We start from the raw sequence: 12943 nt of genomic DNA, 5'->3' as shown, positions 1-12943 counted from the left end.
TTGGGCTGTTGAAAGTTACCCCAGAAGAACATGCAGGAAATCACCTATGCAATCAGGTCAAGTTTGCACACTAGGAACTTCCAACATTGCTACCACTTAGCAGGGGAAAATGTCCCCATCATCAATGTTTGGGGACTGCATTTAATGTCTCCTACAAATTCATGTTGAAATGAGTGGGCCATTCCGATGAGAGTTTGGCAAGTTCGGCAAGTAGTGTCGGTAGTCTGAGCTTCCTGGCTCCGCCGAGCGAGGCTGGTCTCCACTGATCTGGCGATACCTGTCCATTTCCAAATGAGCCACAGCCAGCTCTATCGCTTTGGATTTTCTGCTTAATTCACAAAGCAATGTGTCGGATGCTCCATGCTGACAACCAGAACAAGCCATTGCAGGTGGCATTCTGCTTCACAATGATTTAGGGACAGGCCAACACCACTTCTCAGACCAGCTGAACATGCTCAAATGGGCTAATTTGAAATGTGTGGCCATTCTGGCAGCTTTACTCACATTGAGAAGTACCTTACTTTGTAAGCAAGGGCTGCTCAGTTCACCAGGACAGAATGGGCAGGTGGCAGAATCTGGCCCAAGGAGCGACGGGTGAGGGCGATGAAAAATGGGCACAAACTTGACCTACTCACACAGTCTCAACAGGCAGCAATCATGATGCAGTGAATCGCAGATCAAGCTCAGCCTGGAGAGCAGGCATCCATTTCCACAACTCCCTCCTCAGAAGGGCTGTGTTGGGGGTGTGCCTGATGCAACAGTGGTTTGCCTTCACCCATGCTATGCAGAGGGGGTGTTTAATAGCTACTGACGGGGGCTGGAGCAAGCCACTCATCTTCCATTGTCTAGTGTGGTCACACTATCACACCAATCCCTCTGCAGGTTCACTGTGCATTCACAATTAGAGGGAGACACGTTAGAAACAGGTGCTGTCTGTGTTGGGCTGCTCCACCAATGACGGTAAGCCGGGATGTTGAGCCACATCAATACGAGAGGCCCACTAACCACCCACCATGACTCTTCTACAATCCTCCTCTAGCCTCAGGCAGGATCAAGCCCACTTTGGCGAATGAATGTTCAGCAGCGTGAGGATGGATGTGATGCTTGACAAAGGGCTACTGCATTCACCTGTCCATGGTTCCAACAGAAATCTCTCAAAATAGGATTTACTACAAATGTTTTTCATTTTTACCGAAGGGGGGAGGTGGTGTTAGCCCTTGGAGGACAATGTACATTCTAGGTGAACCCCTGGGAGCTGGATTTTGGTGTCCTAAAGACGGGCGATGAAGGGAACATGGGTGTATGTCCAGCATTTACAGGAGGGCTTCTGGTTGCTAGGAGTCAGTGGAATCATACTCTAACATGGGAGGGGTTCCACTACTGAAGGACGAATCCTATTTCAGGAATCTCCTCCACAGTGGGGGAAATCTGGCAATGGCACAGGTTGGGGTAAGAGACAGGTTGGTAGCTTGAGAGGATGGACTGGAAGGGCTTCCACAGCAGGGGCTCAGTCAGGTGAAGCAGATGTCCAGAGGGCAGGGAAAGGTGATTCTAGAACTGGCTAGATAGGAAGAATTCGAATTGGGGGTGTTTTCAGAGAGAAGCTGTTAGCTACAGCAGGGTCTTACCGATCGCCGTTGGGGTCGGGAAGGAATTTCCCCCCAGGTCAGAATGGCAGACTGGAGGGTTTTTGCCTTCCTCTGCAACAGGGGCACAGGTCACTTGCTGGTTTGAAGTAAATGGATTCTCGGTAATTTGAAGTCCTTAACTCAAGATTTGAGAACTTCAGTAACTCAGTCAGAGGTTAGGGGCTCTGAGAGGAGTGGGTGGGTGAAGTTCTGTAGCCTAGGATGTGCAGGAAGCCAGACTAAATGATCGTGATGGTCCATTCTGGCTTTAAAGTCTATGAGTAGCAGGAAAAATCAGGACAAGCCGTGGATGGGTGAACTCATACCCAAGCATTGCAATGAAATTTACCAAAGACAATGAGTTAAAATACTGTAACAGTAATACCAGAGAACTGATGTCAGGAACCATCCTGTTTCAGAGTTATTTCTAGCCTCACATGTTAGAGAGCAGGATCTCTCACTGTTTCTTTTTTCTGATCTAAGACGACCAAGATAAAGGCTTGTAAAATCTCTGCAAAATGAATCCTTAAAATACAGAAGAAAAATCTGCCAACTACATTGTTAAATAATGTCTTTTTTTAAAGAGCAGCAGCTGTTACTGTTAAACAGTAACCTTAAATTAAGTGATTTACCTTACAGTTCCAATAATTTACTCTGAAGTTCTCTCTCAATTCCACGGTGTGCAACTAGCTCCTAATGTAGCAAAAAGACACAAATTCCCATGAGAGTAGGATATTTTGCTCATGAAAATGTGGAATCAATTTTAAAAAAATCAAAACCAGAAACTTTTCTTGAATTAAATGCAGTCTTTTAGTTTAGAGCCAGATCCTGTAGTCCTTATCGAGGCAAAATGCCCATGGGCCATACTGGGAGTCTCTCTCAAGTAAGGAGCACAAGATTTGACTGTAACTACCATGTTAAGGTTGGTATTTTAGCTGTGAAAAAGTCAAGGGCCAGATCTACGGCCGGTCCGATGCTCTTTGGAGCAAATGGATGTTGTAAGTGATCGTCTATTGTATAATTCAGCTTGCCTGGGTGGCAAGACAGACTGGAATGCGCAAGGCGACTGTGACTCCATGGTAAGACTGATACAGTGCTTTAGGAGCTCACACTTGTTACTGGGCTGATGAAATCTAATGATTGAACATACAACCAATTTGGGGTGTTTGCTCTGCTTTTTGAGTCTGCCCTGAGGTTGGCACTCACCCTCGTGAGCCACTCCAGACAGTGTGGCAGTTAGCAGGATTCTCATATCACAGGTCAACTGCATTTGCAGATCATAACCCAACACAGTTAAAAGTTTAAATTTGATATTGAGAGTTTTTAAAGGTTAAAGATTAGTCACAATGAGTGAATCACAGTCACATGAGGGTCTTGACACAAAAGACCTTGAAAAGTTATGTAAAGATGGGGGAATATCCCATGAAATGAAAGCCTCAGATCAGGAACTGAGAGCTTTGTTCATAAGCTTTAACCCAGCGTCCAAGGACACTGCAATGAAACTGGTCCTACTGCAGCACTTGGCACTCACGCTGTGAGCCACTCCACACAGCATGACACTGGGCATGCTCAGTGACATTATTTAGAAATTCAGGAGAAAAACAAAAAATCATCATTTTTTTTTGTTAAACTCCCTCCCCCAGCCCAAACCAGCTCTACTCAATCTGGTGTTTTCAAGTAGCTATAACTCTGTGGGATTTGAAGAAATTAGGTATAAAAAGGCATCACTGAGGACAGTTCAAGCCACATGTGCTATTTTAAACCATTTTAAAACAAATCTTTTTTTGGGAAAAAGCACCTGAAAAATTTCTCAAGTGGTGGAGAACATTTGGCTCACCCTAAACATTTGCATATGACACAGTGGATTTTTATAAATTATCATCCAAAAGATCTTGCTCGTGGACTTAAAGAAACAACGAAACAAATTAACCAAAACAGTATATGATTGTAGAATGCTGCTACTGTACTTATAATATCAGTGTGACAGATTTAATAAATGTGGTGAGATGAAAACACCTTCTCCTTAACTATTTCACAGATAGCAGTCAATTAAAAAGTGCTGTTTATTAGTTAAATATTCAAATATGGTAAACAGAATCAAAAGATTGCTCCATATAAACGAGTGACTTTGAGACCCCTGAACCGACAGTGCCAACTCGGCAAAGTGAAGTGCATTTGAACCCCATCTAACTTTTTGTCATAGTCTCTTGCATATTACCAGGAACTCTCCACAGGACATTCAGATTTTCTCCCAGACCTTGTCAGCCAGCTGTTCAGCTAGTGTCAACTGGTTTAGCTCCACTGAAATACATGGATCTATTGATGATTTCCACCAAGCTGAGGAGCTGGCCCTTGTAAATTCCCATGAACCTATCTATTTCTGCAGTCCTCAACTGTGCAAATGCCCAACGAAGTCAATGGCAGTTTTGCTTGATTAAGGGTCACAGAATTTGGCCCCATCTCATTTTGGATCCTCTTGATCTGGTGCTATACATCAAATTGCTAAGCAGTATTTGGAAGTGTCTTTCCATCCGTCCCCTGACATCTTTTGTTTGGTTTTAAATAGTAAGACACAGATTAACTAGTTATGCATGTTCTTCTTTAAAGCAGGAAAAGGAGATTTTCAGCTAAATTTCTGAACCCCGAACTCAGCAAAGATTTACAGTAACCATTCAAACCTCTGTGGTGTATTGAATTTAAATGAGTCTTTTTATGTAAAGACCCACAGCTTACAACCCAAAGACAAACACAAATAAATTTATTAAAACCAGAACAAAAATCTGATTGAATACAGCAGCAAGCACTGCTCATCAGCACAGTCTCTCACTGACAGCTGTGAAAGTCTGGAATTAACCCTTATGCTTTCCAAGTAGGCGGTGGAAGAAAAGATGCGCAATTCCAATGAGAAACACGAAGTTAAAGCCCCCCCACAACTCTGAAATTGTAATTCTGACACCTAATGGAGGAATACTGTAAAGAAATCAATCCCAGTCTTGTGAAAAATCAATTATGTCCCAGATTTAAAGAGATCACTTGAAGTGTAGAAGGCGGACTACCACCTCCGGAGAAGCTATAAAGATACACCCCTTCCATTTCAAAATTATGAACAATGTGCAAGACCAGAATTCCTAACGGATAAATTTTATCCTTAGAGCTTTTGTCCAAAGATTTCTCTTTCATCTTTACACCCGCTGTAGAATTCTCTTTCTATATGTTGTCCTAAAGGACTAGGTTTGTGGAGATCTTGAGTAGAACTCATATAGATAAACAAGCTGGAGATCATTTTAGTCCCAAAGAAGATTTAGATAAATTTGGATACAGCTTTGACAAACATTAAATCTCTTCTTTAATGATGTTCCTCAAACAAAACAGTTAGCAAAATATTTGAATTTCTTTGTATAATGTCACATTTTAATGTAAACATCAAATAATGTACCAAAAGTTTTACTGGAAGAAGAAAAAAAAACCCAGAAAAAAAAATAAACAAAACAAAAAAACCTCAAAGCGGCACAATTATTTATCTTTATACCACTGGCGAAGGGGAGAAAAAAGCCAGATTACAAACATTTACACATGCATAGTGGAAAAAAAACAAAAAACCAAGTATTTTACTAAATTCACGCTTTTTTTTTAAAATAGTTATTAAATCTACTAAGCACCAACATACCTAAAAATTCATTTTCAGCTTCATGATTCATTTAAAAAACCTATCAAATTAACCTTTCAAACAAGCTTAAATTAGTAGCTTGTCCAAAAATAAAATGTAGAGCATTTTTTTAAGTATACCAATGCTTTTTATCTGAATGTTTCCAAACAATGGCAAGTGTCTGCAAAGAATGCCTTTACTTTACCCTACAGTGGATGGAGAATACAATACCACATCATACAGAATCTAAAACTATAAAAGTCTCAGAATGCAGCATCCCTTCACAAAAAAGCTGATAAAACTGAAAGTATTTATAAGATGCTGCACCTTTATTTAAAAAAAAAAAATTAAATGAATTTAAGCAGAAATAACATACATTTTTACATTAACTGGCCATTTCTGGTACAGAAACCCAGCACAGTATGCTAATGTTATTGAATAAATGTAATTGCTACTTACAATTTCTTTTTAAATACAATTTAGACAAACTTTTTTTTTATTTTTTTTTTTTTTAAAGTTGCACAGTTAACCTCTTAGCTGCTAGCTTAATGCAACACATTGGTAACATTACACAAATTAAAAAATAATGTGTTTGTGTGTGTGTGTATGTTCTACATAAAAGCTTTCAAAATTCTGGGCCACATCAAAAAATGCAAAATAATGGAATATAATTAAAAAATTAGTTGCAAGTCTAGCAGCAAAGCAATTAAGTGAGGATATATTTACTAATATAAACAAAGGGAATAGTTGCAACTACAGGTGAAGCCCCAACTATCTTAGATCTACTGACACAAATAGAAATTAAATTCTCTCTAAAAAAAATAATCTGATTATTTAAAATAGGAGTAAAAGCCATTGCTACCTGATGAACTACCTAGGCTAAGTTCCTGAAACAAAGACAAAGGGTCACTATTCTTTTTTGCCTGCTCAGGAGGAGGTTTGGGCTTTGGCGGAGCCCGCAGAGCACTTGCGTAGGACATGGCAGGCTTGTTCCCGCCAGCATTCTGCTGGCTGTTGCTGTTTGATTCGACGATCTGCTTGTTGGGCATGAGGGGTGGGAACTGGCCGAGATGCTGAAGCACGTTATAGTTGAAGGAATTGGACAGCTGTATGTTTTCGGCTTTCAGGTGATCCTCTGGGGGTTTGACTGTCTTCGGTGGAGCTGAAAACAGAACAAATAAAGCCGGTTTAACTAAATAGCCTTCGTAAGTGAAATCCATTTGCTGATGCCCTCGTACAAAATGATAAACTGACATCCAGATACTGCAGAATCTTAATATTAAGTTAAAATGACAGAAGGTTTGAGATCAATATTAGATTTCGTCAGGGCCTCTTTTCAAATGATTCTAGCTTCAGACTATTTTTTCCTTAGTCCTCTCTTTTGTACAAGCAAATAAACCCATATAAGCCTCATTACATCCACATCTATAGGAGACAGAGGGACTAATCCCATTGGGAGTAAGGACGGAGTAAAAACTGAGTGGGAATGTAAGGATTTAGACCCTACAGATTATGCACCCGAACAGGTAGTGCTTTTATCTTCAGTCAAAAGGAAACCAAATTCCTAATCTTGCTGTACACAGGTCTAGTGTGATGGATGGCAGGAGAGAGATCACTTGATCATTACTTGTTAGGTTCACTTTCTCTGAAGCACCTGGCATTGGCCACTGTCGGTAGACAGGATACTGGGCTGAATGGACCTTTGGTCTGACCCAGGTTGGCTATTCTTATGTTCTCAAGAGCTATCACCCAGAGGTATATGATACAATCCATGTTAAGGCCATAGCTTCTATATCATCAGGAAAAGCTGATTACATTGTCAGTAAACTTAATTCTGTGCTATAAGGTCAGAATGCCTTGGCTCTTACATACCAAGGGAGGATGCATTTATTTGTGTGCCACAAGACACATTTCACATTAGTCCAATAATGTTACCTTATAAGGTCAAACACGTTTCCCAATCAGTTTTATATGTAGGAGAGAAAGCCTGGGTTAACTATTAGGAAAAACGATTATAAGAACAGGTAGGCAAGGCAACAATCTGCTAAGGAAGGAGAAGCTGTGAAATCAATAGGAGAGACATTCAGGACTGAACGAGTCACCCATCTTCTATCAGGAGAGACATTCTATTCATCCTATTCACACTGATCCTGCCATGATGCACAGGGTGAACTAGCTGACCCATTAGAGAAAAGATGCTTCATGTTCGGGCCTATGCTAATTCAAACGCTCTTTATCCAATGAGACAGATCTCCCAGGGTGGGGAGTATATTTCACTTTCCTTCTCATTTCATAGCTTAAACAGGCTAAAATTAAAATTGACAGCACTGTACATAACACATTCACAAACTGAAACTCTGACTTCTGATGCAACCCAACTAATTATTGCTGTTTTAGACTGAATGCACTCTTGTTAATTGATATGTTCTAACTCCATATTTAACTCCTCCTGCAACTATAAGAAAACTGCTTTAAAGCAACGAGTATGAAACTGCTTTCAAGTGAATTTTCTGAATCCTAATGAAGTATCTTACTTTCAGCTGGGGAATTCAGCTGCTGTTTTCCAGGAGCTAAGAAAACTCAGCCTTTTATTTGGAGGATAATGATATAAATGAAATCTAAAATAATGCCGGTGATGGGCGGTGGGCATATTTTGTAATTGTTTCCTTCTTTAAAAATTAAATGTTAATTTCATGAGTTGAGTATACAAAAACACCACTGCACACAGACACCTCTTGTGTGTGTGTGTTTTTAACAGAAAGTTTGACAGAAAGACAGAACAGACAGGACAGACAGGGTAACTAAGCTTACAAAGAGAAAGTAATGTAAGATTAAAGAGAGGCCAGATGACTTGTATGAGGGCCCCAGGTGAGAAGGAACTGTAAATGAGGCACCCAATGCAGAAAGAAATACGTAATAAATACCACTGATAACTTAACCTATGCTAAGTCTATAAAAAAAGGGTCACATTCAGCAGAATGTAGGTCAAGCCTCTCAAACAGCCTAATCACTAACCACTAGTACCACAATGGAGAGTTAAGATTGGACTAGAATTACTAGGCCTGCAAAACTATAAACATAGAAAAACTTAGAAGACCTCAAAAGTGGATTGCGTTTTGTTGCATTAGATGTTACACATGACAAATTTATGTGTGTGTGTATTTATTTATTTTCATTCATCCATTCATAAAAATGGCTTCCATGCCCAAGGATGGAAACATGTTTGTATCAAATACTGATGCTAGTCTAACTTGCCCAACTGGCCTTAGGATTTATCAGCTGGTAGCAATAGATATGTAAGGTACATTTTATAGATCTCTATTTCCTTTCAGGATTTTGTTTAGAGCCTTACTCTCAACGGTTACACGAAATCAATGAAATGTGATACATATTGATCCCAACATAGTCTAGAGGGAATTTCAGAGCTTCCATTGCATCAGCAAACCAAAAAGCCTAGAGCAACATCAGATCTGGATGCCACCGTGGTAAGAGAGAATACAGTGAACTTGGTACCTTATTTTTCCAGTGCAAAAAGGAATATGAACATTTTAAAGGATGTGCCCTAAACATGCAAAAGCACAACAATGCTGCAGTAACAGATGGTATAATATTTCCAATACTGTTTTGGAATATCAATATTTTAGCACTCTGAAAACGTAAAATGCATGAGAGGAAAGTAATTCTAAAGCACTGCAGTATGAGTTTTTTTCGTTCACTCTCTGCTGACTTTTTTTTTTGTACATATGCCATTAATTTAAAACACCTTAGTAACTAGTGCACCATGAAACTGAAGGGAAGCAGAAACTGTGTGACACTGTTGGTTTTAAGAAGCTGACCAAATACAAATAGGTCTTTTAAAGATAATATACAATGGCTATCAATAAGAGTTGTTAATACTTAAATGGAAAGTTCAGGTACATTAAAAAAAAAAGTTTTATCAGTATTAAAGAGAGCTTGTTTTTTATGTGAAGTAAGTGTGGAGAAAAGGTGCCATACTGGCAGACTTGTTATTTGCAAAGTAGCAGAGTAAGATTCCCGAACGCTGCCCCAGCTCCGTTCTGGAGTGATCACCTCAAGCAGTGAAAAAACTAGTTCGGTGTCCATGCTAAATCAGTCTCCACTAAGACTGCCAGCAAGGAAGCCAGTTTCAAGTGTGATTCTTCTGTGATGTACCCATGTCTATCTGTCAGTGTGCTACTATGGCCTATATCACTGATGTGTTTAAGCATGTGAGTTCACTAGGAAATGCACTGAGATCTCAAACTCAGTTCCTGTAGATCACCGTCAAAATCTGAGATGGTGACAGTAACAGGAACCACGGCTTTAAGGAGAAACAACATATCTCACACCAAACCCCTTTTGTCACCAAGTCGTCTTAAGCACAAACTGGCTGAACTTGAATCAGCGGAGGAGAATGTTTGAACTTAGTAAGATTTCTGGAGGACAGTGGAGCTATTTGGAGGAAATGCTTCACAGCATTCACTTCTCAGCCACATGCGGCACACCAACCTGCTAACTACCTGAGACAACAGTATATGAAAATATGAATATTGTTGTGCACAACAATTAAAAACCAAAATAACGAACCCTTCAGAAATATTTTGCCTAAATTCACTTCTAGTCTCGGCAGACAATACATATATGTTGTGAAGAGCAGCTAAGCCTCATTCAGAGTTTGTCACTCCGGCCCAAGCAGTTCACCCCAGTAAGGCAAGTGGAGGGATTTCGAAAAAACCCAAACATTACTTACCTAACAGTTCTCTGGGTGGTACTGCTCGGTTGGATCCGTTGCATGGAATGTTCTGATACGGGGCAGATGAGGTGGAGTTTACCCACAACTCAGGCGATGAATAGTTGAAAGAAGACTGGTTATTATGGTCCTGAAGCTCTTTACGCTGACCAAGATTGTCTTGAGGAGCATTAAAATCTTCAGAACAAGCCTGGACTGAACTAGAGGAAATTCTTCTTTGGTACAACGGCCTGCCTGGTCCTCTTGGTTCATACTGCATTTAAAAAAAAAAAAGTTCTTTAATTCGCTGGCATACATGTTATGGCAGTTCCCCCCCTACATCTCTCTAATAAACGTGAAAGTGCCTTCAAACACTGAAAAAATCTTAAGAAATTCCCGCTAGTAATGATTGCATTAATTGACAAAGATTGTTAATGATAAAGAGCAACAGTAACTTAAAGCATGTATAAAGAGGGTATACAGATTTCTTGATTTGTAAGTACTTGATATCTCAATCTTAACGTTAGTTTTCTTTTGCACAGTATCTCTCTATAACACGCAAATTTAGTCTCCAAAGGGTTAAATAAGGGAGAAGGACATTTACATGAACAGGTGAAAATGCTCAATTACAATGCATAGAAAATAAGTGGCAGGTTTGACCTCTGATTTCTACTATAACACATGAAGGACTTGCATACCAGGATTTGGGGCACGTATGAGGTCATATTTATATGCTGGCCTTTGCATGAAGATATGCACACAGAGAACAAATGCTGTGGGGAACTGTTTGTTATCATGGGGATTAAGCAAAGAATTGTATTTGAAAACACAGAAAAGACTTGCTTCCATTGATCTTGCAGACAGGGTAGATGAAAAAGACAGGAGATGCATTAACTCCTTGTACCAATAGTTGCGATTTAAGGACACTCTAAATGCTTGGGCGATTCAGGGCAGACACCCTCTGTTAAGGTTTAATGCAAAAGATAAAGTTGAAGCAATGTAGAAATTATGGTCACAACTTAGTGAAAGAAAAGGGAGAGCCTTATTTTGCTTTAAGGTGGACTCTAATGGTCATTTGGGGAAAGACAGGTGTTCCACAGTTAGTTACCCTTCGCTGCTGGTGCGAACTTGTCTAAATAAGGCAAAGGTAAAGTTACTTCTAGATGAGGGCAGAGCAAACATAGTGTGAAAGTGGAGATTTCTGCAGGGGACAAATACAGACTCAGAAAGGCACAAGGCCAAAAATTGTTTTGAAATGCAGGCACCTAGTTTCACATTTCTTGGTAAGAAAGCCCCATTTTGAGTAGAGATGCAGAGAGCATTTGAGCAGAGACGCTGCACATTGAGATGAAAAAACAGCTTTAAAAATTATCCTGATATTACCATATTCCACCCCAAACAATCAGTACTAAAAGACCAATAAGATTCAATGAAAAACTGCTATCACAATAGTAAGTATATAATAGAAAAGCATGAAAATACTAACAATTTTATTTATAAAGCTGAAATTATAAGAAATGAAATAAATCTTAAAATACAAACAGAACACCTGACTGCAAGCAATTTGGGGCAAGAACTGTCATTTCCTATGTGAGTGTACAGTGCCCTATCTAACTGGCCTCCACGCGCTACCACAGTTCAAATGTTAAAAAAATACCGGCAGTAATATAAAAAGTCAAATAAGAAGACTGCACTGAAAAAAAAAGGAGGGGGAGAGTATGCACAGATTGACAGAGATTAAGGACCTAATATTTAAAGGGACATTTGCTGGCATATAAAGGGAGACCAGGTAAATAACTATGTGTGAAAACAGATGGTCTTGACTGAGGCCATTTTGATCTAACTACTGAATCTGATTTACAAGGAAGAGTAGCTGTTTTTTAAAAACCAGGCTCTATGTCTGAAATATGTTTAAAACATATTTAGTTTTCACAAGCTTTTTGTAAATGGAGAGATGATGACCTGAGGCAAATATTGCAGAATAACTGATCATTAGAGACAACTTATTGCAAAATTCTTTGATTGTTAAAAAGAGTGCTCTTGAAGGAAAGTTTTCTTCCAAAGCCTCCAGTGGCTATGGCTTTTGGGACCCAGGATTTTCTCTGATTAATTTGCTTCAAAAAAACAACAAAACAAAACAAAAACCCTGTTTTTTTAAAAAAAGGTTTTTCCTTCTGTCATATTTTTATTGCATAAAATGTAGTATTGTAGCACACTGAAAGAAACATATATTGCCCCCAATGTATCTGCTTGTGGGCACACACAGTATGACTGGCAGATCAAAGAATAAAATGCTAGCAAAATACTGAAAATATTCATAGATTCTTGCTACTACTACAGTCTGTAGGAGGTTTGCCATTGGTTGTAATGGCAGCAAGATTGAGTCCATATCATATTTCCAAAGTGTAAATAAAATGTAATATATTACAATCAGATATTACATAAATTAAGATTATGTCCTAGAATAATTCAAAAATACTTTTTTTGATGTTTTGAACTAGGGGGCCAGATTTACAGAGGTATTTAGGTGCCAAAGATGCAAATAGGTCATCTTGAGATTTACAAAAGCGCCTAAGCAGGTTAGGTGCCTAACTCCCATTGACTTTCAATTAAAATCCTTCCAAAATCAAATTGGCTAATGCCTGAAGTTCTAACCCTAAATGTAATTCTGTATGTTAGTACTGTAGTTTGATCACATTAATAGAATGAGAGATAATCTGATAAATGGTAAAGTGAAGGGGGATGCACCTAGAAAACCTACTTTCCACATTGACACTATCAATATTTTCTCTGTATTTGATTTCCTGGGTCAGTCTGCCTCCTGTCTGAAGACTTATGGGATCCTGCACAGTTCTGAAGCAGCACAGGGGTCAGTGGGAGTCCAGAGCACCCAGCACTTCACCAGATCGAGAGGTGAGGATGCTTGGCAGCTTACAGGAT

General features: G+C 39.3%; 1 protein-coding gene across 3 annotated transcripts in view; it reads right to left on the bottom strand.

Moving 5' to 3' along the window:
* Positions 1 to 3673: 3673 nt before the first annotated feature.
* Positions 3674 to 12943, bottom strand: part of HELZ (helicase with zinc finger) — a 137263-nt gene continuing 127993 nt past the window's right edge. For all 3 annotated transcript variants that reach the window (XM_044982944.1, XM_044982945.1, XM_044982946.1), the window contains 2 exons: positions 10025 to 10277; positions 3674 to 6436 (listed from right to left, as the gene is read on the bottom strand). In XM_044982944.1, the coding sequence (XP_044838879.1) occupies positions 6105 to 6436; positions 10025 to 10277 (585 nt within the window). In that variant the 3' untranslated portion in view covers positions 3674 to 6104. The remainder of the gene's footprint in view (positions 6437 to 10024; positions 10278 to 12943) is intronic.

This window comes from Mauremys mutica, chromosome 12 (assembly GCF_020497125.1).
Source record: "Mauremys mutica isolate MM-2020 ecotype Southern chromosome 12, ASM2049712v1, whole genome shotgun sequence".
Classification (NCBI taxonomy): Eukaryota; Metazoa; Chordata; order Testudines; family Geoemydidae; genus Mauremys; species Mauremys mutica.
Note: the sequence above shows the minus strand (reverse complement) of the source record. Positions and strands in the feature narration are given on the sequence as shown.